Source organism: Tachypleus tridentatus, chromosome 11, assembly GCF_004210375.1.
Source record: "Tachypleus tridentatus isolate NWPU-2018 chromosome 11, ASM421037v1, whole genome shotgun sequence".
NCBI classification, from domain to species: domain Eukaryota; kingdom Metazoa; phylum Arthropoda; class Merostomata; order Xiphosura; family Limulidae; genus Tachypleus; species Tachypleus tridentatus.
This window is the reverse complement of record NC_134835.1, coordinates 64027188-64052193: the sequence shown is the minus strand read 5'-3', so window position 1 is coordinate 64052193 and position 25006 is coordinate 64027188. Positions and strand designations below refer to the sequence as shown.

The window sequence follows — 25006 nt, the reverse complement described above, 5'->3', positions numbered from 1 at the left end:
TGTGTGCTCTAAGGTCTTTTACAAAAATACACAGCATAACTAATTTATAGGCACTGACACTTTAATGCAACCATTGCTTTTCTTACAAAAGCATTTCTTCATATACAAGGTGATTAACAGTCACAGGATTAACAGGAAACAAAGAAATGTGAACTCAGCTTTGCCAATATCCTTTAAGTGGCCAGTCACAATAAAGATACTCTGACATCTACATACAATGGTACACAAGAATGAGAATTTATCCATTCATGCATAGTTCTCATGTTTCTTGGTAACACTCATAGTTAATGATTTTGTTTCCAAATCTAAAGACATTTAGATGTATGTAATATAGGCTAACATGATAACACTAAGAAGAAACTCAGTATCTACACTTCTTTAAAACAGGCAAGTACTACAAACTGACAGGAAATGGGAATGTACAATTTGTCAGACCTTATTGTCCTGCTAAGAATTACCATTGTTTTCTTATTTAGCACCCAAAATACTTAGTGAAATACTTGTATATACCTGAAAAAAAAGTGAGCCCATACACTGTTTATTAAAGATGGAAGACTTGCATCCTTCCATCACTAAAATGTTTATAGCAGCATAGTATCAGAAATGTAGCTGAACCATCAATAACCCAAAGTGAAGTACCAGTATGTTACTCAGTAAATTAAAATACTGTAAACTAAAGACAGCAGAACTTTCTTCAACTTGCTTTATTGTTTAGATGCCAAAACGGACTCATGTTGAAGGTTGTTATAAAATTATTCCACCCACTGTACTGTAGGTAAGCTTTTTCATAGTCTTTTCTCTTATGATACTTTTGAAGTTTACTATACTTAATATCATGTATGTTATTACTGTAGTGAATTAAATCCCTTACAAACAAGGAACTTTTTTTTTTAATTCTAATAATTTAAGTGAAATTTATTATACAAAGTAATCATAACTAAATACACATTACATTGTGTAATAACATTGAGACCTAATGGTATAAATTTAAAGCAATTATCCACCAAAGATTAAAACACTGGCACATAACACAAAATTCAGAAACAAAATAAAATGTGCATCACAACATATTCTTTGGATAACAATCTCTTTGTAATAATATGTAACTATAATAATATGAAAAATAAATACCTTTTTGAGAAGGATTTGGGGTTTACCAGATTAAGAAAAAATATCTCAAAAATTATCTACGAGCTCTAAGTGAATGTATAAGGATTACAAAACTGTGGTAATTACTGAATTTTTATAATACACAAACTATTTCAGGACAATTTTCTTTTTACATAACCTTTTCTGAAAACAGATACTAAACTGCAAAATATTATGGTTATATAAGGTATGTCTTAGAATTATGCACTCAAAACTAAGTCAAAGGAATTTAAAATCATAGTATTACACATGAATAAATAAGTTTGAGAATTTTTTTGTTTGCAATTAAGCACAAAACTATTAGGAGCTGCAGCCATCCCTGTACTGAATGTAGCTTTCTGTCATACCACTCCAGTGTTTCCTATTTAAAATCATTCAAAGCATAACAGTCATTAATTTGCTTTATAATTGCTTTTTGCCATGGATAGTGAAATAAAGAACTTCAACATAATTAGAAGTTTGAAATGATTAACATTTTAATACATTTGAGGTTTATGAAATCCTCACTGGGTGACATCCTTCCTCTTAAACACTACATAAATACAGCTGTACAGTGTTTCATTTATTGCACTTAGAAATAAAATTTGCTATACAGTGCCATGTATAACTGTAAACTCAAGATACAAGTTATCTGATTACTAACCAACCAGTGCTAAACTTGTAAAAGCTTGATTAGAAAAAAACTGCAAGGTACTGCTAAGTTAACACCTGTTCAAACTTAACCACTGAATACAGAAGAATGTTTTTTAAAGTATTTGTTTTTTTTATTAGTGAAATAAAATGACTATTGGCCCATTGAATGTTTCAATTGTTAAGCCTATATAAGCCAGTAAAACAACTATCACTACCTCTGTGTTTCACAAAGTAATCTTTCTGAAAACAAATGTTCACATTAAAACTATACAATTTCATAATGGACTGAGCTATCATAAGAAACAAATAGTATACATGTGATCACAGTTCTTTCTTGCTTTCTTGATGTACCTAGAACCTCAGTACAGAAAATATAGCATAAAAAGTGGAATGAGCAAATATCATTAATATGAAGCAAGGAGCTGAAGTGTGAAATGCCTAAATAGGAGTGAAGTGGTTGTCACAAGCTTTTGTGTGTAGGTGTGGTACAACAGACTTCAAAGAGATCCTGTAGGCTACAGCCAGCAAATCAAGCGGATCGTTAATTAATATCATTAGAACCTTTCTGGAAAGCTGGGAAAAGTAAATACATTTTTAACAAATACAACCTCCTTCTTCATCCTTTTGTTCCTTTGGAGGTTCCTGTGGTTTAAGAGGTACAGCTGGAAAGTAAGAGTTAAGGTTCCATTCTCAGTTCTAATGGAAAATTTAATGCAAATTTAAGAGTACTTGATTTATTGGATTTTAAACAAAATGACTCATAAAAGTGGCAAGAAAAGAACTTACTGAAGAATTTAAAATACAATTTTCACAGATATTTAATTAGTAAAGCCAGTTATCATGATGTAATTATTTTCTATTATCTTAATACATAAGGTTCTCAAATACTGGTCACTGGAAAACAAACTACTGTTCCAGTACCAAAAGGCTTTGTTTCTAAACACAAAACAAAAGTACAAAGCAATAAAACTGGTTTTTTTCATGGAGAATTTTCTTCTTTTCAGACCCATGTAATTCAACGTCAGATATTAATGGCTTGAAATCATCTTATTTTTCAATAAGATAAAGATGTCTGCAGATTTATGAACATGTTAAATAGCATAATTATGAATAAACTATGGTTATTTGTCCAACATCCTACATATATCACTAATAACTGAGTCTTTCCGTAAGTAATTGTCTCATTAGTGCAGTTTTAAAAGATAAAATATTTGATGTACCACCATAAAAAAATCCTAAAATAATTTAAAAGATTTTATCTAAACAGATCGCAGTACATGTTACAATGCAGCTTTTATCCTTTGACAATGAAACATACTGTGTATTTAATTTATTGTTGCTCAAAATACTTGATACAGATTCAGATGGATTTTATTCACCTCAAATGTATTCCTCTGCAAGTTCCAAGATAACTGTTAACTTTGACAGTTATCCACAAAACTTCAAAATCATAAATATTCTTAACACTATTCTAATTACTTGTTACAACAAAAAAACAAGGAAAACCACTACTTAAGTCTATGTCATAAAAAAATTTATTTTACTTTAAGAATGAGCATTATCTCCACAATAACAAGTGAAAAGCATACAGACTTGATTTACAGAAACATTTGCACTGTAACTGTCTACAGTTCCCAGTATACATCTCGCATATAATCAACTCACAGTCATTACTTCAAAAGTAAATCAACAGAAAAATATTTGATTTTTTTTGTCACAAATCTTTTGTAATGGCTTAAAAACCTTATTTTTTTTATAACAGACAAACAAGTCAACTTTAAAGCACTGAAGACAGCTCATATCAAATAACAGAGAAATTCAAAATTATGGCACCATTGTTTTTCTTCTATACATACAAAAAAAAGGGAAATTTACTGCCATCATTGGAGTTCTGTAATGCAATATTTCCAAGCATAAAAGTGTAATTGCATATAGCTTTTATAAAAATGATTTATTAATACTCAGTGCACAGCAGAAATCAAGGTAATTGATTTGTTTGAAACAACTTTTCATCTGAACATTATTTTGTTAAGAAACTATAAGTAATGTTTGTAGGTCTATAAAATGTAGCAAAAGACTTGTGTAAACACATAATAAAATGCATCTAATTATCTAACCAAGGTATATATATATATATAGTGTATGGATAATTATAGTGATATTCAAGTTAATTCATACAACTTCCAGTTGTAGAATAATTATTTTTAATCATTACATTTTTCAAATATTATAACATTCATAAAAACAAACATGGATAACATTATCCCACATGAATTAAATACATTAAAGGTTATTAACTCATGTTTTGGCAACTATATTTGGTGACAGCAATCTGCTGTTGTCCAAACATAGTGGCTAACAAACTGTGATACCTTTATTTCATATAACATAGAACCTTTGTTGAGTTTGTTTGTTTTATGCCAATTTTACCACAATGTACTTTTTTTCTGTGAATATTCTAAACTAAATCTCAATAAACATCTTTCAACCCTTTTTCTTTTATGGTATGAAGTTTCATTAACAGAATGGTACAGCTACATAGTGTTTGTTAACGGGAATCTTTATGAATTGATTCATGGACTAAGAAACTGATTCACTGGGCATACACACGTAATTCAATCACTACAGCTTGCTTGTATAATTCAACACAAGAACTAAAGTTTATTTCTTAAAGGAAGTGAGATAAGTTATTTAACTGGAAATAATTAGTTTTAACCAGACCTACTTTATGTTTCATTTCCACCTCATAACTAATTTTACAGGGTTGAAATGATTAACAAACCTACAACTCACCAACACCCAAAACAGATCTGGCAAATTAAAGTTTGGATTAATTGAAACCGCCTTTTGAATTCTGACAGACACTGATTCATTAAAACTCTTCTTTACAAACACAAGTTTGCTTATTTAACTTAAATATTTATTTTTGAAAAGTTATACAGATCACATAAAATAAGTTTAGACCAATCACTTTAATGGGCATTTGAAACTACAGCAGTTGCTCCTACTGGTCAAGCTTACAATAATGTTAATGATTGTAATGATTGGTCAACAAATATCTATTAAAGATCACTACCATATTATTTTGAAACCAACCACAGAAAAAAAAATCACTAATAAGCAATGTAACATAATACTATACAGCACTACCTTTCCCTAAGTCTCTAAAGCAGTTTTCACTTTATAACCCATTTAACTATCTAGTAACTTATCTGCTCATTGTACTACCAACTCCAGTCCTGGTCCATATAAACATCTTGCATTAAACACTTGTTTGCATTTTCTCCATAAACTTAAGTCTTGCTAAACAATTCATTCTTCTTCATTTCCAAAGTTTGTGTGAATAATTTCTAGTTGGTTTAACTACCTATTAACATATCATTTATTCTTACACTGGTATTTCCACAAACATTTACCTTCAACAAATCAATTATTCCTCAAGCTTTTAATTTTCATGAACAGATACCATGGTATTTAGCATCCATTAACCATTATTTTCTCTCTAGCATCTTAATTCCCATTTGTATGTTGGTACTGAGTATCATTCAAGCATTTTCCTCTAAGATCTTAAATCTTTTCAAATCAGTTTGCATTAAGTATATACCAACCATTCCTCTATCCTTAAAGATCCTGATTTTTACCAACTGATTGGTATTAAGCCTATTATACCACTAATTTCTCTCTTGAGCTCAGTCACAACTATTTCTGATTAGCTGAAATTAAGAGTATATACATCACTCAGCTCTCTTTCAGAGTTTTGGTTTTAATTTACAAAAATTAGTTCACTGAAGTTTCTTTACCTTTATATCAGAATTTCATCAAATGTCTTTTTGCTTAATATACCAAAAACTGAAATATCAAATAAATCTTTTAATTATTTTGTTCTCTACTTCAAGCTGCCGTTGAAAAGTTTGTTTTTGAATTTTGTGCAAAGCTATACCACAGCTATCTGCACTACTGTAGAAAAATGTGAGAAAAGTGCTCATAACCAAAGTGAAACATAATTACTTTTCAGGAACAGAGAAACTTTCAACACAATGTATAATTTTTAAAGTTTTGCTTTTTGAACAAAACAGAAAACTATACAATTGAAAAGTTAAATCTTTATTTCTTTAGTAGAAAAGAATACAGAGGAGGAACTTAAAATTTCACAAAAATGATTCAACATAACTCATTTTTTTACTCTTCAATTAATGGTTCAAGGGGAAATTAAGAAACTAAGGGATTAAAACAAAATCTTAGAAGTTATTTTAATATTTATTTACAACTGATTACATTATCACATACAGGATGCAAAAAAAAATCTTTTTTAACAACATGATGTCACAAATACTCTCAGTAGAATATATTTGGCATTGAACTTTTATTTTTTAATACAAAGGAAAAAACAAATTAGTTTCAATAACACATTCTAATCCCTGAGGTAACAAGAACATGGAATCCAACTTGCATATCTCCATAAAGGACTCAGGAATAAACAAGGTAAATACCTTTCTGAGTGTTTGTTAACTTATAAAATGATCTTAGTGTGTGCAACCTTAGTAACCACACTGTTATAACAGTGATCCTGGAAACATTTATTTAAAGAATACTATACCTGTACAAGTTTTAAAAAACACCAAAACTTGAAGTCAGTGGTAACAAATTTTTTCAAGAAATTGCAGTTTTCTATTTTAAGGCTTAATTTATTACAACTACAAGAAATAAATCTGAAATGCACAAACAGTTTTAGAAAAAAAGTAGGGTAATTCTTTATTATATTAATATTTTACATCTTAGAATGCAAGTTAAGCAGTTCTGGATTGCAAGAACACTGAACAAAACAAAATTTAAAAAAACACAACAGATTACAAAATTAAGAAAAGGACAACAAGAAAAAGATAGCATGATATGTTTTAATTTCTTAGTAACAACAACAAAAAAAGTTACACTGTAACAGAAGGTGGCAGATGGTCAAAAAACAGCTTGAAGTGTAGGAGACAACAACAAATTAGAAAATTAATTAACCTATAATGAAAATAGTGAAAACTTAAAAATATTCAGGTAACTATAATTCAGATTTTAAAATTTACTAAGATGTAACTGTAGTACCCATGTAAATATGGAATACAACTTTCTCTGAACCAAGAACAATCTTAGGTAGCTGTACTGGGACTCACTTCTTGTTGAAGCCCTGCAAATTAACAAAGATTTTTTAAATTTATATTTTATTTCCTCATGTTTGGCCACTGGCTTTATTTACTCCATACTGTTGATTGTAATTCCCATCAGTGTTGTATAACAAATTAAGTTTAACACTATACTAGCCAATCTCTTACAGTTTTTGAGCCTCTCACCATTTGTTTGTCATCTCAATTCTCAAAACTACATGGCTCAATGCTGTCCTAATTTGACAGACATACTTTCAAGTGTAAAAATTAAAGTGAATTAGATAGTGATGTGTTAAAAAACAAAATGAATAGGAAAAAAAACACAAGAGAAAGAGGACAAAACCATTTTCAATATTGAAGTGTTCTACTAACCTCTACAGTCACAATAAAAAACTTTATTCCAATACACTATTCCTTCACAAGTTAAATAAGCCATCATATCTGACATACTTTACATTTCTATGGACTTTTAAAATGTACTGATTTAGTTTGCTTTTCATTCCTTAAGTAGTCATGAGAAAAACTATGTTTAAGATTTTTACCTATTCTTTAACTTTTCTTTTTCACAAAATGCCATTACACATAAAACACTTCGATTATTCTGTCTGAGGAAAACCTGCTTGAAAACTATGTAACCAGTATATCTTATTGTTAATTTATCATAATTTTCACCAAGCTTTCATGTTATGCCCTAAGGATATATTGAATTAAACACTGCTGCATTACACTCTGGAAGTATTCCATTTTGATGGTTTTTTTTAAACTTAAGTTTACTTTATCCAGTTCATAAAGGGGACAGGTTGTTGGCTGGAGAGTTACTGCCCAAAAATTACACATAATGCTATTTTCAACTCTGCACTATTAAATTTGCACAGGGTCCCACTACCCAAAGGTGCCCCTGCCCTCAGCTTTTATTATGATTCTTAAATACCAAATGGCAGTGTTTAATAAAATAATTATTTGTTCAATTAGCTACACTTTTCATATATTAGATATTTCCTGTGAGGGCAACATTTACCAAGTTGCTTGTCAAATCTAGATATCACAAAAGAGCTAGGTAACTTTTTTTTTCAAAATCCATATTGAAAATTACATACTCAGCTCATAGATCTACAAGCTTGTTAAAAACGTGTTCACAACCATGTAGAAATTTCTCAACAAAGGTACAGTTACACATTGACCAAGATGTACAAAGTTGAGTTTCTTTTGAACATATTCTCAGCTGTTTACATTTTATAATATTTGAAATAATGTAACACAAAATTGCTAATAACAGGGAATAAGGTCCACTTCTTTTATAAATAAAAAAAAAATCTCACTGTAAAATACAAAGATGTGGTGCAACTCAAGGCAAACAGAGGTATGAGCTTACTGGTTTTGCATCAGGTGAAAAATAGTTAATAGTTTAAAATTAAGATATTTTAAAAGTTTACAATACACAAAATAAGTTTTTTGTTCTGAAGTTAACTTTAAAAGGAACATTTTTTCAAAAAGGATAGTGTGACAAACCTGTATTGATAATCTCTGAACTACAAAAAGGACAGTGTTTCTAAGCTGTATTGATAATTTATAAGCAACAATTTTTCCTTTAGTGTGAAATCCACAACATACAATTACTTAACATTAATAATTCCTTAACAATGTAATTTAACCATCTACTGATACCATGATTAAAATAAATAAATTATAATTTTAAACAATTAAAAATCAAAAACTTGTATTATTTCTTACATTAAATTTATTTTTATATTGAAGATCAGGAAAATTTGGGAGAGGATTTAAAACAAAAAGTAGTTCCAGTAATAGAGTTGGAGCTACAGCACTTATTATATATATCAATAAAATATAAGCAGTTTGTGGAAATGGATATAAATTAAATTGTAACAAAAAAATTATACAATGAACAGAGGATGGTTTTCATTTCTAATCTGTAAACAAAGTAAATAAAATAAGTAGAAAAAATTACAAGTTAGTTTTTTTTTTATTGTTGCTCTGTGTAATTTACTTTTATATAATTTGTTTACGATTTACTGACAAACTACCGTGACTCACACAACCTGACACTCAATTGTTGATTTAACTTACAATCTACTACTTAAACAAAATGGAGCTGCACTAGATTGAAGCAACCTGCTGTTAGTATTCAGAAATCATTAATCTACATATAAATGAAACTAAGTTTATTTAACCCAGGTTAAAGTACAAAGTTTAAATTTGAATAATTTTCCTCTGTTTTCACCATTTTCCTATTTATTTTTGTTTTTTTTAATACAGTACTTCCATTTTGCATTACCTATATTGTGACATTTACTGCTATCTTGAAAAAAATCATACTGGTTTGGTGAAAGTCCTTTCAATATCCTTTTGTAACATTTATGTAAAGCAACAGAATTTACACTTGGTTTTGATAAAAAACATTTCAATATTTGGAAAGTTGAATGCCAAGTTTCTGTTAAACATACTATATTATAGATATATATTCTGAATACATAAATGGCTCAAGTTTGATAAATCTGAAACTGTGCTGGATACAAACCTTAAGTATTTGAACAACCCAGCTAAATCTCAACTTCCTGAACGAATCAAATTACATATCAAACACTGGAAGAGAATGCTGTGAAATAACACCTCACAGATACATGCACAATGCACACATAAATAAACAAAGAACTGTCCCTATTCTACTTTAACTTTTCAACTAAAACAAACTCCAACACCAAGTAGGGAATCTGCCCCAACATGCTGCATTAAGTCTTTCAGAGTAACCCATTCACACAGATCTTGAGTGACTTATAAGATCTTATTTGTTCTCACATCCCATGTAGTCCTATAACCAGAGTACATCCTATTTTGGATAGTTCTAATGATAGAAGCTACCTCATCTCAGATAGTTTTAGTGTTACCCTATTCCCAGAATTCCCTTTATCATCATGAAAGGTACAGCACCAGAAGCCACCATCAGGTGTTGGAGAGTCCTAACACCAACACCTACTCTCTTGCTTCTGTAGTTCAACTGGAGAGTCTTTGAGATCAACATCAACAACTGAGAAAGAGGTCAAGGAAGCTAGCCACATGCAAGATACACTAGGAAGAGGATAAAGTGATGACACAAACAAAACTGAAAAAATATTCATGCATCTTGCATTCTGAAATATCAGTTACCTTTTACATAACTTCATAAAAAAAGGCAAGCACATGCATTTGGACATGAAATGACTTGGGAAATTGAGGTGACAACAAAATTGCTAATTTTCACAGAAATGGACTATTATGTTTTGATAAATTTTTGAAATTTCCACTGCTTACCTGAATCACATGCAGGAAGATATTCTGTCTAAACTTTCTAATCCAAGGTTAACCACAGATGTAAATAAGATTGAAGAAATGTTGATTATTAAAAGACTAAAGCTTTCATCTATTGTTAGTTGTTCATATATTTACCTAACTCCAAGATATAACTGCTTAAAAATGAATAAAAAACATTGATCATTCTATAAACCTATATTAAAGGATACTGTCTTCTTTTGTTCTTTCTGTGTTCTCCATTCCAGGCAATGCTGCCGCAACTCGCCTGAATAACTGTAAAATAATTTACAGTTAAACCTAATTATTATAGTAGCACTTATTCTTAAAATAATTTAAAAGACATTATATTTGATTATAAATATTCATTGGAGGTCTGTCACTGATTTTTCTTTCCTTCTCACAGTTGTATAAAACTTAGTACATAACACTGCTGGCCAAAATCTTAAGACCAATGAACATAAAAACAAAATATGCATTTTGCATTGTTAGACTCAACCACTCATTTGAGTAGAGCTTCAAAAGATGAAAATAACAAAAGGGAAAATAAAAATTAAAATCTTTCAGCATTTAATAGGGAAAATGTGAACATTATGAAATTAGCCTAAATACTAGCTGGTCAAAAGTTTAAGACCATACCAAAAAAAAATCCTAAACAGGGTATGAAATGCCCAAAAAGAGGTCTCAGTAGTGAGTTGCATGGCCATCATTGCAAATATCTTCAAACATATGCTTTGGCATGGTTGATATAAGCATTTGCAGAAGGCTGGCTGGAATGTTATTCCAATTGGTGAAGATAGCTTCAAGAAGATTATGCACTGTTTGGAATTGATGTCGATTTCTACAGACTTCCCTTGCCCAAACATTTTCAATGGGGTTCAGTTCAGGCGAACATGCTGGCTGATCCAAAAGAATCACATTATTCGCCATAAAAAAATCCTTTGTCCTGCAGGCATTGTGGATTGCAACATTGTCCGACTGAAAGATCCAGTCATATTCACATAAGTGAGGACCTTCAGTCAATAAGGATGCTCTCTCCAACATGCCAATGTAGCCAGCTGCTGTTTGACACCCCTGTATAACCTGAAGCTCCATTGTTCCATGGAAGGAGAAAGCACTCCAGATCATGATGGAACCTCTTCCACTGTGTCGTATAGCAAATGTCTCCAGTGGAATGTCCTTATTGTGCCAGTAACGTTGGAAGTCATCTGAACCATCCAGGTTAAATTTTTTCTCATCAGAGAACAAAACCATTCTTCCACTTTTCTACATCCCATGTTTGGTGCTTCTCAGCAAAGTTTAATCGAACTGTTTCGTGGTGTGGAATGAGACATGACCTTTAAAGACGTTTGCAGTTTTAAAACCTTTTTATTGTAAATGTTGTCTTATTGTTCTTGAGCTGCATTCTGTGCCTGTAAGGGCCTTAATCTGGTTTGACGATTGGCTGGTGCCTTGCTGGACAACCCGTCAAATCCTCCTGCTCAACACCAGCAAAATTTTCTTAGGGCCGACCACTTGAAATTCTCATTCTGTATCCCTCACGGTCTTTTAAGAAATTTTCAACAGCAGGTTTACTATGCCCAATCTCACCAGTGATGGCATATTGAGAGAGACCTTGCTTTTGCAACTCAACAATTCTGCCATGTTCAAATTCTGTCAACTTTTTAGCCTTTGTCATATTTTTACCCAATGTACACAGATGTCAGTGGGAGATGTTAACAACGCTAATGCTTAAACTCAAATGACTAAATTTCATTACGTGTTTACCAATTAACTCTTCGTTTCAGTATGGTCTTAAACTTTTGACCAGCTAGTATTTAGGCTAATTTCATAGTGTTTACATTTTCCCTATTAAATGTTAAAAAAGGTTTTTATTTTCCATTTTCATCTTTCAAAGCTCTACTCAAATAAGTGGTTGAGTCTAACAATGCAAAATGCATATTTTTTTCTTTATGTTCATTGGCCTTAAGATTTTGACCAGCAGTGTATTTACTGAGTAATAACTAGCTTTGGTTTAAAATTCATATAATATGGTTTTCTTTAGTAATCTTTGTGTTGGTAGATGCTGTTTGAGAAAAAACATTACAAATTTGTCCTTTTCTCTTTGAATTAATTTTTTTTATTGTTAAAAGTTGCATTTTATACTTTCAGTCAGTTCCAACTTGATTAATACTTAACATTTATTTCGATACTTTAGTTTTCCAATTTCAGTAGTAACCACTTCCATCTATTGACAATAGCAAAAATGGCAACTAATAAGTACTTATGAGTTATCCTCACTTTTGAATATTGGATCATCATTACCTTTATCACACTTGACATCATGATTTTTGGCCATGATCAAATTATATCAAATTGTTTCTTTATGACAAACAAGTTGTTTTAAGTGTGTGCACTGTTGCACAAACAATCAACTTTACAATATGCATGGGTCAACAGAAAAACATTACCAGTTATATAAAGAGCATCTAAAAAACTACAAAAATATTCTTACACCTTTGGTGTTTTAGTATGATTTCTATAAATTCTATTAGATTACTTTGTTCTCCTGTACAGGAACCTCAATTAGTCGATATCTCAAAACCAGAAGTACTTTATTTACCTAGTATATAACCTGATCTATCCATCATACTTAAACGTCATCTACAGAAATTTTCTGAGATGACTTTCATTAGTAATTATTCAGACTACATGCTATTGTATTATTGTAAGGAAGAACTCTGTCAATAAAACCTCTCATGTGGAAGGAATATCACGAGACTTGGATGATCACACTGTATAGGAGTGATAGTTTCAAAGCAAACGTTAACATATACTTAGGAATAGACAAAAAGTATATTAAAAAAAATCATTAAATGAGAAAGAATCTGCATAGTTGTACAGATAAAAATTAAAATTATTTTGTGTTTATAAAAGTTTAAATTAAAACCTGTTGAAGTAGTTAGAAATCTTGTTTCACTTAAATGCAGATGTGCATTCAATATCTAAACATTGCTTACCACTTGTGATGGGGTTAGTACAGTGTTAATAAATTAAGCATAAATGTTTTAAATGTTCTTTAAGAACATCGTAACCGAACTAAGGTTTAGATACTAACAATTAACATTTTTCAAATACCCAAAAAATAAATCTAACATTGTTATAACACACAAAAGCAATAACATTGTACCATACACCAGTGTACTAAATAAAGTAAAAGCTCAAAATATTAAGCTTAATGAAATATTCATAAACACATATTGCTTTGCATAATGGTCAAAGTATACTTGATTTTCCTATTATTCTACAATCTGTTGGCAGACTGAAGAATAGTTAAACCTACTTACTTTAAACAGTGTAATTCAAAGATGTAACTAAATTAAGACATGTACCCCAGGAACAAAGTGTGAGGGTCAGTAAAACAACCAAAATGGCTTTTTTCATCACTCATGACAGAAGCACAAGTATGATAGCCCACCTTGGATGCTATGTTGTCTAATTATGGCTCCACTATATTCACATTGGTATTTAGTTTTATATTATTCATTAAATGTGAGAAATGTACATACAAGATATACCTAAAACATTTCAAATCTTTATAAAATGCTTCCACCTCATTCATGATCAAACATTGTCATTAATTCTTTAGTTTCACATGTAAGATAAGCAGGTACAAGTATTCTCATATGAAAAGAGAAACAGTAGAGATGCAAAAAAGTATATATGCTTCAAGCTTTAAAATCTTGAGTGACAATGAAAAAACACAAGAAATAAATATTTATTCATATCAAATAAAACATGTATTAACAGTTCATTTTAACACTTGTTTCACAACATAATGTTAAATATATTTTAAATTGAGGTTTTTCTAAAAATACTAAAGAGACTACTATATATTTCAGAATACTTATACTATCCTGAAAATACCAGAACTAAAAACTCAGTAAATTAACTCCTCTTTCTACTCCATTAATTTGTGAACATTACTGTTAAACAAATTTAATAAAGTTAATATTTTTCATAATTGCTAAGACCATAATGTGTTAAACCTGAGTAATAAAAATTTCACCTCAAACATTATTACCTGTTTGACATTATATCCTGACTTAGCACTGGTTTCAATGAACATTACATTAAGATCCTTGGCCTTTATTTCACCCTCTTCTGTTGTCACTTGTCTAGAAGATAAATACAAAATCTATATAAAAAATGTTTCAATAACATAGCAGTTACATATCTACAGACTTTCATAAAAATATTAAAATCCTTTGATAAAAATACGTCATGTTTCAGTGTCAAAGTTTCTTAGTTTTGGTGAAACCTCAAAAAAGAAATGAGTAATAAATTTAACATTTTTCCCCTTCCATTTCTTGTATAACTAAGACAGAAATTAAACTATAGAACTTTAGGTTAAGTGGAATATATATTTTATAATTCTTTGGTAGCTCTTTCACTATCATCTGTCATGACATACAGATAAAAAATCAATTCTGTTACAATTACCTTCTAATCAAATCAAGCTGTATAAAATAGATCAGAAACCAGTAATCAATAGTTAATTTAATATACAGTTCTTACTTATAATGTTTAGAATGCAACGACTTATTAGTTGCACCTTTATTGATAGTAATGTCTATCCTTAATCTCAAGAATATTTCATTATGTCCAACTAGCTTAGAAGATAATTAAGCTATTCCTAAGTCATTAAACTATGCTAACAATGCAAAATAACAATAAAAACACCATTAAAAATAGAATATAGCTCACAAAAACCAGCTTTCATCATGCACTGTCACTGAATAACTACCTCATAAAAGCATCATGCTAGTATATAAAAAAGGTTTGTACAATACTCCCTACTAATCTATTAACTAATGACAGCAACTAATGGCTTTGAAAGATCAATTTCAGAGTAGTTTAACTAGTGTGTGTTTTCTTACAGCAAAGCCTCATTGGATTATCTGCTGTGCCCAGCAAGGGCAATTGAACCCAATTATAGTATTATATTAGGTTGAGGAATAATTCGTGAGCATTTTTAAACAATTTCATTCAAGCATTACATGCAAGACTATACAATACTTCAATGCATGAACACATTACACCCAAAACATTTATTATGATACTTTATTTCATGTAATACCTAGGTATATAGTATGCATTGTTTTAAACGAAATTGCAAGAAATTAAATGCGAAAAGCAGATGGTGTCGAAAATGCTCGATTTTGTTCACTTGACATTCCATTTAATGAGCTGAAAATGAAAGCAAAAATTAAAGACATATGAAAATCAAACACACCATCTATTAGAGCAAAAAATTATCTACCAAATGACATGAAATATTTTGCGAAAGCGTTTCATTTATGAATATATTTTTTTAACTTGAAAAAACGCTCACAAATTATTCCTCAACCCAATAAATTTGAAGACTTACATGGTTCTACGAAAGTATGAGTAGCTTAACACATTAGATAAATTACTGCAACACATTTACCCATACACAAACACAAAATGTGTGTTTGTTTGCACCCTAACTCCTTCAAGCTTATCTGGTTAATCTCAAGCAAAATTTGTATGTAAACACTATGAACTATGGGTAACGTTCTAAGTGTGTCAAAACTGAACTTTACCCTACTTCTATTTTTTAAACCCAGTTGGTTAATTAATTCCAGCCCATTGAGTGAATCTCAAACACTCTTGGTAGGATGACACTTTAGATAGTGTAGAATATTCCAAAGTAATTTAAGGTCAACATATGAAAATTGCAGGATTGTTTCTCAAACAACTAGGCTTCTCTCATGGTCAATGGAGCATTGGGCATTCAAAAGTGGAATCACCTCAAGATCTTTGTTAGTAGATGGAAAGCAGACTGCAATTGTTGTTTATAAAAAAAGCTTTGTTATAATTTTAAGATTTTGATATAAAGTTTATGTTCAAGGTTTACTTTGAATGATTGCCATTAATCCCATCAGTTGACAGATATTTCAGTTTGTGTTAACTACAGAAAAGAAGCAGGACAATACAGAAAAAAACACAAAACCTTGTTTATATGTTAAATTTCCATTCAAATTCAGTTTGTTATACATATATATTTCTTTAACTGACATTTATGACAATTTCTTTCACAAGTGTTTTTATTTCACATTTAAATCACTACTTTTGATTTAAACCTCAGATGTTCACAAAGATAAATTTTAAAAACAAAATATCGTCCACAGTGTAAAAATTTGAGACTTAAGACAAACTTCATTTTAGCAGTTTAAAACCTTCAAGTTGTAAAAAAAACCAACCACAATTTAGGAAGAAAAACATCAGAGCTAGCAAATGAATTGGAAGCACCAGACTGTGTAACCATAATCCAATAATACAATCTAAAAAAGCTTTTTCTTTTGATTGAAAAATATACTCATAAGTAAAATCTGTAAAATGCCTTGACAGGAACATAAACATAAAAAAAAAAGGAGACTGCTTCACTTTTGACATTTGTAGATGCTGCTTCTCTTTGGATTTACACTTGAATAAAGCAAATAATATTAAATGGAAATGATGAAATTATGCTGAGAGTGGAGTAAGAAGAGTAATGAGAAGGACAAGTGTCCTGAGAGGTAAAAATTGAACTAGATTAAAAGAAAGCAAGGTTTATGATATTGATTCTGGTGAAGATGGAAATGTTGAAACCTCTAAAACCATTACTGTTATGTATAGCTGGAGGTTTTATTCATACTTCATGGATTTCAATTAAAAAAAAAAATCTAAATAATAGGATAAGGTAGTTTATTTCTACCAACAGCACCTACTAGAACACAATATTTCAAATTCTTCTGTGAAGCCTTGAGGAGCCATTTTTTGTGACCAGAGGTCCTAAATAATGAAAGTTTACTTCCTTTCTCCCCTACATCATAACAGAAAATTCTTATAACTTATTTTTAAACTTAAAAATTCTACTACATAAAATTAGAGCTAAAGATAATAGTACTAAATGAAGGTAAAATTATGCTGATCAAAAACTATTTTGTAACATCACAATTCAGGCTTTTACATAATAAAATCAACAGAAGAGATAAACAGGAGCCTTTAGAAATTTTATGAAATCATTACCATAATTTAAACAAAAATTTTAATTGCTTTCCAAAATGATGGACAACAGTTTCATTTAGGACAAATAAATAAAAATTTTAGAATTTAACAAAAGCATACTAAAGAAGACATTCACCTTTTATCAGCCAAGTCTGTCTTATTTCCAACCAACATAATGATTACATCATTTCCACGCTCCGTTCTGACATCATCAATCCATTTGGAAGTTTGGTGAAAGGAGTTGGCATCTATACAGAATCAAAAAAATTATATTTCTGATAAATCATATAAGATGTAATAAAAGTCTAAAATATAACATTACAATATTGATCTATACTTTGATAATGTATTTGGCTCTATGTGCACATCCATATGTCATGCCAGTTATAACATTCTTAATGAAACATAAGAATGAAAAGATGTTTTTATTACTGACTGTTCAAAAGAACTATTACAGATCTGCCATTTGTTTCTTTGTAAAACTATAAAAAATGCATGCAGAGTGAAAACATTTAATAAGAAAGGATATTAAAAACGTTAAAAAAATGCAATGGAAGTAAAGTCATTAAATGTACGATACTAAAAACACAAATTTAATTTTTACATTGATAATCTCTGAAAACAGTACTGTTGAACACTTTGATCTTTTGACCATGATAACTTTAAAAAAAAAAAATTTGTTTACATTGTTGTATTCCTTAGAAAGTCCCAGTGCTTATTTTTAGTATTACTGAACTGGAAATAATTCTGCACAATCAAAATAAAAATGGGCTAACCTAAGCCATTACATTACAGCATTTTTATCTTCTGAGACACAGTATCAGTTAGATGTCTTTTTAATTTCCTTTCTTGTCAATTAAAATTTTTTTCATACATATATGCTTGTAGTATAAACAAATACTTACTTGTGATGTCATACACAACAACAGCAACAGTAGAGTCCCTAATATAACTAGGAATAAGACTTCGAAATCTTTCTTGACCAGCTGTGTCCCACAGCTGAAGTCTCACCTATTTAACACAGATGACAGAATTGGTTTTCACATCAGTAAAGATAATTATGATTAAGGTATATATTAGTTATTCTGATGACAAAAAAGGGTTAATTTTAAAAACAGGCATTAAATACTAGATAGCTTTGTCTAAATTTATGTAAATACCTTTATTAGTAAAACACTACATGAATTACAACTACAGTCAGATTAATATTTCAGTAGTGCAATATAATTCATATAAATATTTATCTATTGAAACATCAAACATCATCTTTCTCATCACAAAATTAAACTTTTCATATTCCTCTTGTTGCTTCAATCCATATTTACTATCTTCCATTTTAAATCTATAACTTGGTGTTAATTTCAACACCTTTGAGAATATTACATTTTTATCATGACCTCTGTTGACAGAATATCTATGAGAATCCTCTATTGTGATATAGAACTCTCTCTTTGATGTCTACCTTATGCATTTTTTAAACAACCACATTCTCTTCTGAGCTTACTAGGTGGAAAGACAGGCAGTAGTAGTTGTAACAGAACTACCACAGAAAATAAAACCAATTCTAAAAATTATCACGAAAAAAATGGGTTTATTATAAAGGAAAAATCAAGAAAATACAACATCAATCATGCACTGAATACTTGATATAAGAACCCAAGAAAGATTTTAAAACATTAAACTGCAAAGGATTTTCTAACTTAAAGTCCAAGCTCATTTAAAAATTAAACTAGAGGTTCATAACTAAACAAAATAAAATGATGAGTAACATTAAAGTTAAAATCAGTTTCAAATAGAAAATATGCTCACAAAATAAATAATGACCTCATAGGGTGAAAACATACACAAATTTATTTTACAATTAAAAAGTATAATACACCTACCGTTCTATCTTCTAAGTACATCGTTTTGGAAAGAAAATCTATTCCTATTGTAGCCTGAGAACAATATTCAGAATAAATTAGAAAAAAACACTTTCACTTCCTGAACAAAATCAATCAATAACAGATTTAATCAATTTCAACATAAAGAGAAAATAGGCACCTTACACAAATATTATCATATATTATAATAAACAATACTTCCAATATAAAGTTACTTTATATAATCTATTAAGATAAATATCTTTTCTTATCAGGTTTTAGAGTGATATCACATTTGAATTATGTTAAATTGACAACTTTTCTTCCCCCATTCCATTCCAGATAAAAAATAATTCATGTTCATTATGTAACCTATCAGTATATGCTAATTCTGAATATCAAAATTTTTTTTAATTAATATATACAACAAAATTTAATGATGAATATACTACTGTAATACATTAATAAAAAATTCTTTTCTCTCAAGTTTAACATCAAACAATATTTTAAAACAGTTATTTGTAGCAAAATAACATTAATAAACATTTCACACCCACTTATTATTCAAATGACAGATATCTTGTGATATTAAGCCACAAGTTTCTAAAAATAACAGCAGCATTCTATTCAGAATAAATTATAAAAAAGTTGCACAAAGTTAAAAATGAATTAAGCTTCTTAAGTGTAGGATGTCTAAGGTCTTAAAAATAGAATTCAAAGTCAAGAAAGTGAACTATATAATTTTTTTCAACTGTTTTATCTTATAATCAGCTGGTTAATACACTTTATTTAGATGTACAGCCCAAACACTTTACCAAGTTCTTATTTCTATGAAAGATGTGTGTCAAGTCCAAAACAACTTGGATACTATTTATGATGTGCACTGTATGCTTCACAAAATAAATTCAGTCATGGTCAAATATGTTTGTTGTTTCTATATTAAAGTACATACTAACTTTTAAAGTACTTTAAATAAAAACTCATGAAACAAAAGATACTTCATAAAAGATCTGAATATGTAAAGTGTCCTTAAGCACAAGATTCACCATGAACACTGAGATGTTACACTAACTGAGGTTTTCTAATAACACTCAAGTAGCAAGTCACTTGATTTAAATAATTAGTTTGTATTTTTATTGTAAACTTCATTTCTGTAAGTTGAGTCAGTAATAGTTTTAGTTTTGTCAACTTGTGTTGAACTGGAATAAAAACTCCAACTCACCTGATAAGTATTGTCAAAACTGTGTAGAACTGGAATAAAAACTCCAACTCACCTGATAAGTATTGTCAAAACTGTCGTACATAAATCTGGTAATCAATGATGTTTTTCCCACTATAAAAACAAATATATATTAAATAAATTGACATAATAGTAAAACAATAATTTTTTTGTAAAATTAATACAGAAACTGAAAACACTAAAATAAATTATTATTACTATTACAAACTCAAATTTTTGTTCTTATTATGCAAGTTAGGACTTTTTTTTATGTATAAGCTACTGAGAATAAATTACTATAATGAATATTATTTATGAAAAAATATTTTGTACATTATCCTGTAAAAATATAGCTTATGGTTCAATTTTACACATACTCTAATAGCCCACACTTCCCCAATGAATCGTATTATATCATAGTTTTAACATTATCAAAGTGTCTAAAAGCTCCAAAATACTTGCAACTTTGTAGGATACACATTTTACAAAAGTTCAATTTTGAAAAAAAATTTACAAACTAAATATATAACTACTTCAAACTGCCTAATTTATGGATAATTTTCTAATTACATGAAATTAACCAGTGGTTCTCCTGCTGGAATCTCTTAAGACTTTGTTCATTCTTCGTGTAAGTATTATGTAACTTGTATGTCCTGTCTAAACTTTGTTAATCGATTGGCCTATTAACTGATTATAATATACATTTGGTTGGCCTTAGTTTGTTTTGAATTTCACACAAAGATATAAGAGCTATCTTCACTTGTCATCCCTAACTTAGTTGTGAAAGACAAGGAAGGCAACTAGTCATCACCACCCACCATCAACTCTTGAGCTTCTCTTACCAACAAATAGTAGAATTGATGCTTCACATTATATCACCCCCATACCTTAAAAGGTGAACATGTTTGATGTGACAGGGATTCAAACCTCAACATAGCAAGTCAAGCTCCTTTGCACCTGACCATGCCAGAATACACATTTGATTTAGGACAATCTGAATAACATTATTGAATAATCTCAGATTTAAAAGATATACTTTATTATTGAGACCCCCAAAGCCATGCACACTGGATGTGAAATATGCAGTTCTGTTAGAAACAGTTGCCAAAAAAACAAACTTGTATTTAATTGTTACCTTCAATGTTAGAAAACCAGTTTCTATGTTTAACAATTATTCACTATGTTCAACAGTTATTTTCTATGTTGAACAAATACTTTTAATGTTTACTATAAAATAATTTATCCTAGCAGGAGAAAATCTTGCATAGGTATTTACTGAATTATAAATCGAAAAGAGAGTTTGCACCTTAACCCTAAGCAGACAGCTCAGTTCTTATTTGCATAACATTTTAGTTACGTTAAAAATTTAACAATCTTATTAATGTAGTCAAAACAATTAGCATCACAATGTAATTTATTATTCAAATGTTTATAAAGTTTTAATCTGTTAGTTACAAAAAGCTTTTAAAATTTACCAACTTTCACCTTTCAGCTGAACTCCAACATCTCAACATGTACATTTCATCATATTCTTTCCAGACTATTTATACACTTCCAAAGTCCAATGTTCAACTTTGAGCTTCACATGCATTTACTGAGATGTATATCAATTTTCCCACTTCACCACAGAAGCCCTGCACATTTGTTTAATTTTCAAGACTATTTTCAAAATCATCTTGTTTGGCACATGTGTTTGTAACAAAGAGCCTATTTTCATTACAAGACTATAACAGTCTTTGAAACTGACAGCGGTATAACACACAACTGACAACAAAACATCTTGATTTTGTAAGTTAATACTCACAGGTTTTAACATTTTCTTTATAATCTAGCTATATCATAGTTAGAAGGACAGTTATATTTGTTTTTGAATGTTCTGATAGTAATGCATTTGAAAAGGTAAATTCATTTTTATGTCACCAAAGATTTACATTTAAAAAAATGTTAACTACAGTTGCACATGTCCAAAGGTGCAAGCACACTTGTACAATGTGATATGTCACTCTTTAGATAAGATAACCAAAGCCAAGCAATAAATCTGCAAAACTAAAAAATAAAATAAAAAATGCATGTAAAAAGTAAACACATAAAATTGAGAATAATGAAAAATCCTGTTATGAAAAGAAATCAACTGTTAAAATAATAAAAAAACAAGTTCATCTGGTTTCATAATTTCCAATACTTCATTTTAGTTTAATTGTACACTGACAATTTGTCTACACTTAGTGCTAGGTAGAGAAATAACAGATAAAACAAACTTCAACTTTAAAAATTTTTTATATTCATTCGGATGGTTCTAGAGGTTATGTAAATTAAATACAAAAACAATGAAATGAAAAGAAGTATTGTTATTTTTAGCAATGAAAATCACCTTGAAATCAGAACAGTCAGATCAGATGGTTTACATAAATGCAACAAAAATATTTGGTAAAAATACTTTATAGCAAGTATGCCTTTTTCATATACAATAGACTTGCATTATTAACTAAACATAAAAGCCTTGATAAATTTAATGAGGACACACTTAGCAAATTTGTACTTAATAAACATTTCTATGTATAGCTGTACAGGAAGAAGGGTTGATGTTAAACACATTCACTGTTTAATTAATGTTATTGTTAAACAAAAAAATGGGTACTTCCAAAGGTTAATTATTTAAGAATATAGAAGCATACATTATACCAGTGTTAGTTTTCATTTTACATCTCAACAACAACAAAAATTCAATACATTTTCACTTCTTTCAACAAACATGGAACATATCTATGTAGCAGTCAAAATGTTATGTTCTATTTGTTGTACCACATGCAACCATAAAAAAGACTACAGTCAGATGTGCTAATTGCATAAAATAGTTACATAAGTGTATAATTACACAACTATAGGTGTTATGGATCTGCATGAGGAATTCATTTAAAAGATCAATGGTATGAATAAAGAATTCTGAACTTTACTTAACTAAGCAGAAAGTGAACATAGTACCACAGATATCATAAACGGATTTTCATGCCAAAAACAATTAATAAAAAGTAGCTTGTGTATTTTCATTTTTAAAAAAATTTTCATAAGATGTCATAAGCACAACTGCTAAGAAACTGGATATAATTGGCATGGTGGTAGAAAGGAATGCAAGATGAAAAAACAAGCTTCATTAGAACCAGGATAATTTGACAACTGGGGCATATCAATGATCACTTTCACCATCTTTTTTGATTAATATTTACTCCAAATTTTTTTTTAAGTTTAGTAAATGCAATATTCCTGATTTCATTGTGACATTAAGATCTTGAAAAAACCAACAATCTTAATGCTGTTATTTTTAGAAGAACCTGGAGAGTACTAGTAATAACATTACAAACTAAAAAAATGAGTTTCAAAGTTACAAGATTTCAAGAGAGATAACAGACGTGAAAATCTGGATATTTTCTTCTTCTTTCAAGAGCATTGGTGATATTAACAAAAAACAAAAGGGATAGAAAATTAGAGTTAGAAATGGCTGCAAACTGAAACTTTCTCTTTAGTGTTTAGCTATGAGGAAGAATAAACAGTATCCAGAGGTTTAAAAAGTTTCAAATTAAAAAATAATAATTTTTGTTTCTTTCTTTTCACTGTACAATACTATTAAGAAACCTCATTTAGAATACCTTGCATGCAGTTTTGGTTGAAAAAAAAAATCTAACAATTGACATTTAAACGAAAAGTTGCGAGTATATAATATTACATACAAACACAAAAGCTTTGGAGGCTAGATTACCTGCACCTGTGAACTATTGCTTTTAATGATCCAAAAGTAATTAAAACTGGAAGTTAAAACTTACCTTGATGGTTGTGCATAATAACTAGCTTCTTTAAATACTTTGTAAAATATTAAAATTTAAATTCTCAATAACACTGCGTGTCTATTCTACATAAAAGAAGGAATTTAAAAGTATAATAAGTTAACACATAGAACTTCCAAGTTCCAGTTCTATTTCAAATAAAGAAGTACCACTGATAGCTCATAAATTTAAGACCAAAGAAGTGAGTTTGAGCTAATTTATATATAACAATGCATGCTTTAATCAACTTTTAAGAACTACCATTACAAATATGACACTTAAAATCCCGTAACGATGCGGTTAAGCCTATGTCACTCAGAGACATGGTCACTTGGGTGGATATATTTTCAAGTTCAAGACGTTTAGACAGTATACTTACCGCTTTGTTCCCCTAGAAATACAAGCTTAAACTTTCGTAGTGGATTCCCAAAATCACCAGAAGTCGACATATTTGACGTTATCAAATAAATGTTGGCAAATTAAAGAAACCACAAAAGGCAGATACTATTAACGTAACTTTACAATCAATAAACCTCACCCTCTCACCGGCTGCGACAAATCTACAAAATCCTCGCCCCCACGCTGCATCAACGTGAACCAGTAACACGTCACCAGCAAATTGCTTGAAGTTGTAAAAATAAAGAGAGAATTAGTGAAGATGAAAAGCATGTATATTTTCACGCGCTAAACGACTTCAGGAATTTTTATCAACACTTCTTGGTATCACGTGATATATATATATATTAGAAGTAATAGCATATGACTCATCAAATAAATTTTCATGATTGTTAGTTGTTACTGCTTTGTTGATTTTTAGCG

At 29.6% G+C, this 25006-nt stretch overlaps 1 protein-coding gene across 2 annotated transcripts; it reads right to left on the bottom strand.

The window, feature by feature from the left end:
• Positions 1–43: 43 nt before the first annotated feature.
• LOC143232313 (ras-related protein Rab-6A-like) lies at positions 44–24847 on the bottom strand. Of its 2 annotated transcripts, none has more exons than XM_076467577.1 (8): positions 24567–24847; positions 20425–20483; positions 19172–19225; positions 18194–18299; positions 17425–17536; positions 14299–14392; positions 10448–10511; positions 44–2444 (listed from the first exon to the last, which is right to left on the bottom strand). In XM_076467577.1, exons 1-8 carry the CDS (start codon positions 24634–24636, stop codon positions 2377–2379), a joined length of 627 nt encoding a protein of 208 aa, XP_076323692.1. In that variant the 5' UTR covers positions 24637–24847; the 3' UTR covers positions 44–2376. The 2 variants fall into 2 exon arrangements, with proteins under 2 accessions (XP_076323692.1, XP_076323693.1); XM_076467578.1 differs by lacking the exon at positions 44–2444 and adding an exon at positions 6509–9975 and having other exon boundaries at positions 24567–24838.
• Between the last annotated feature and the right edge of the window lie 159 nt (positions 24848–25006).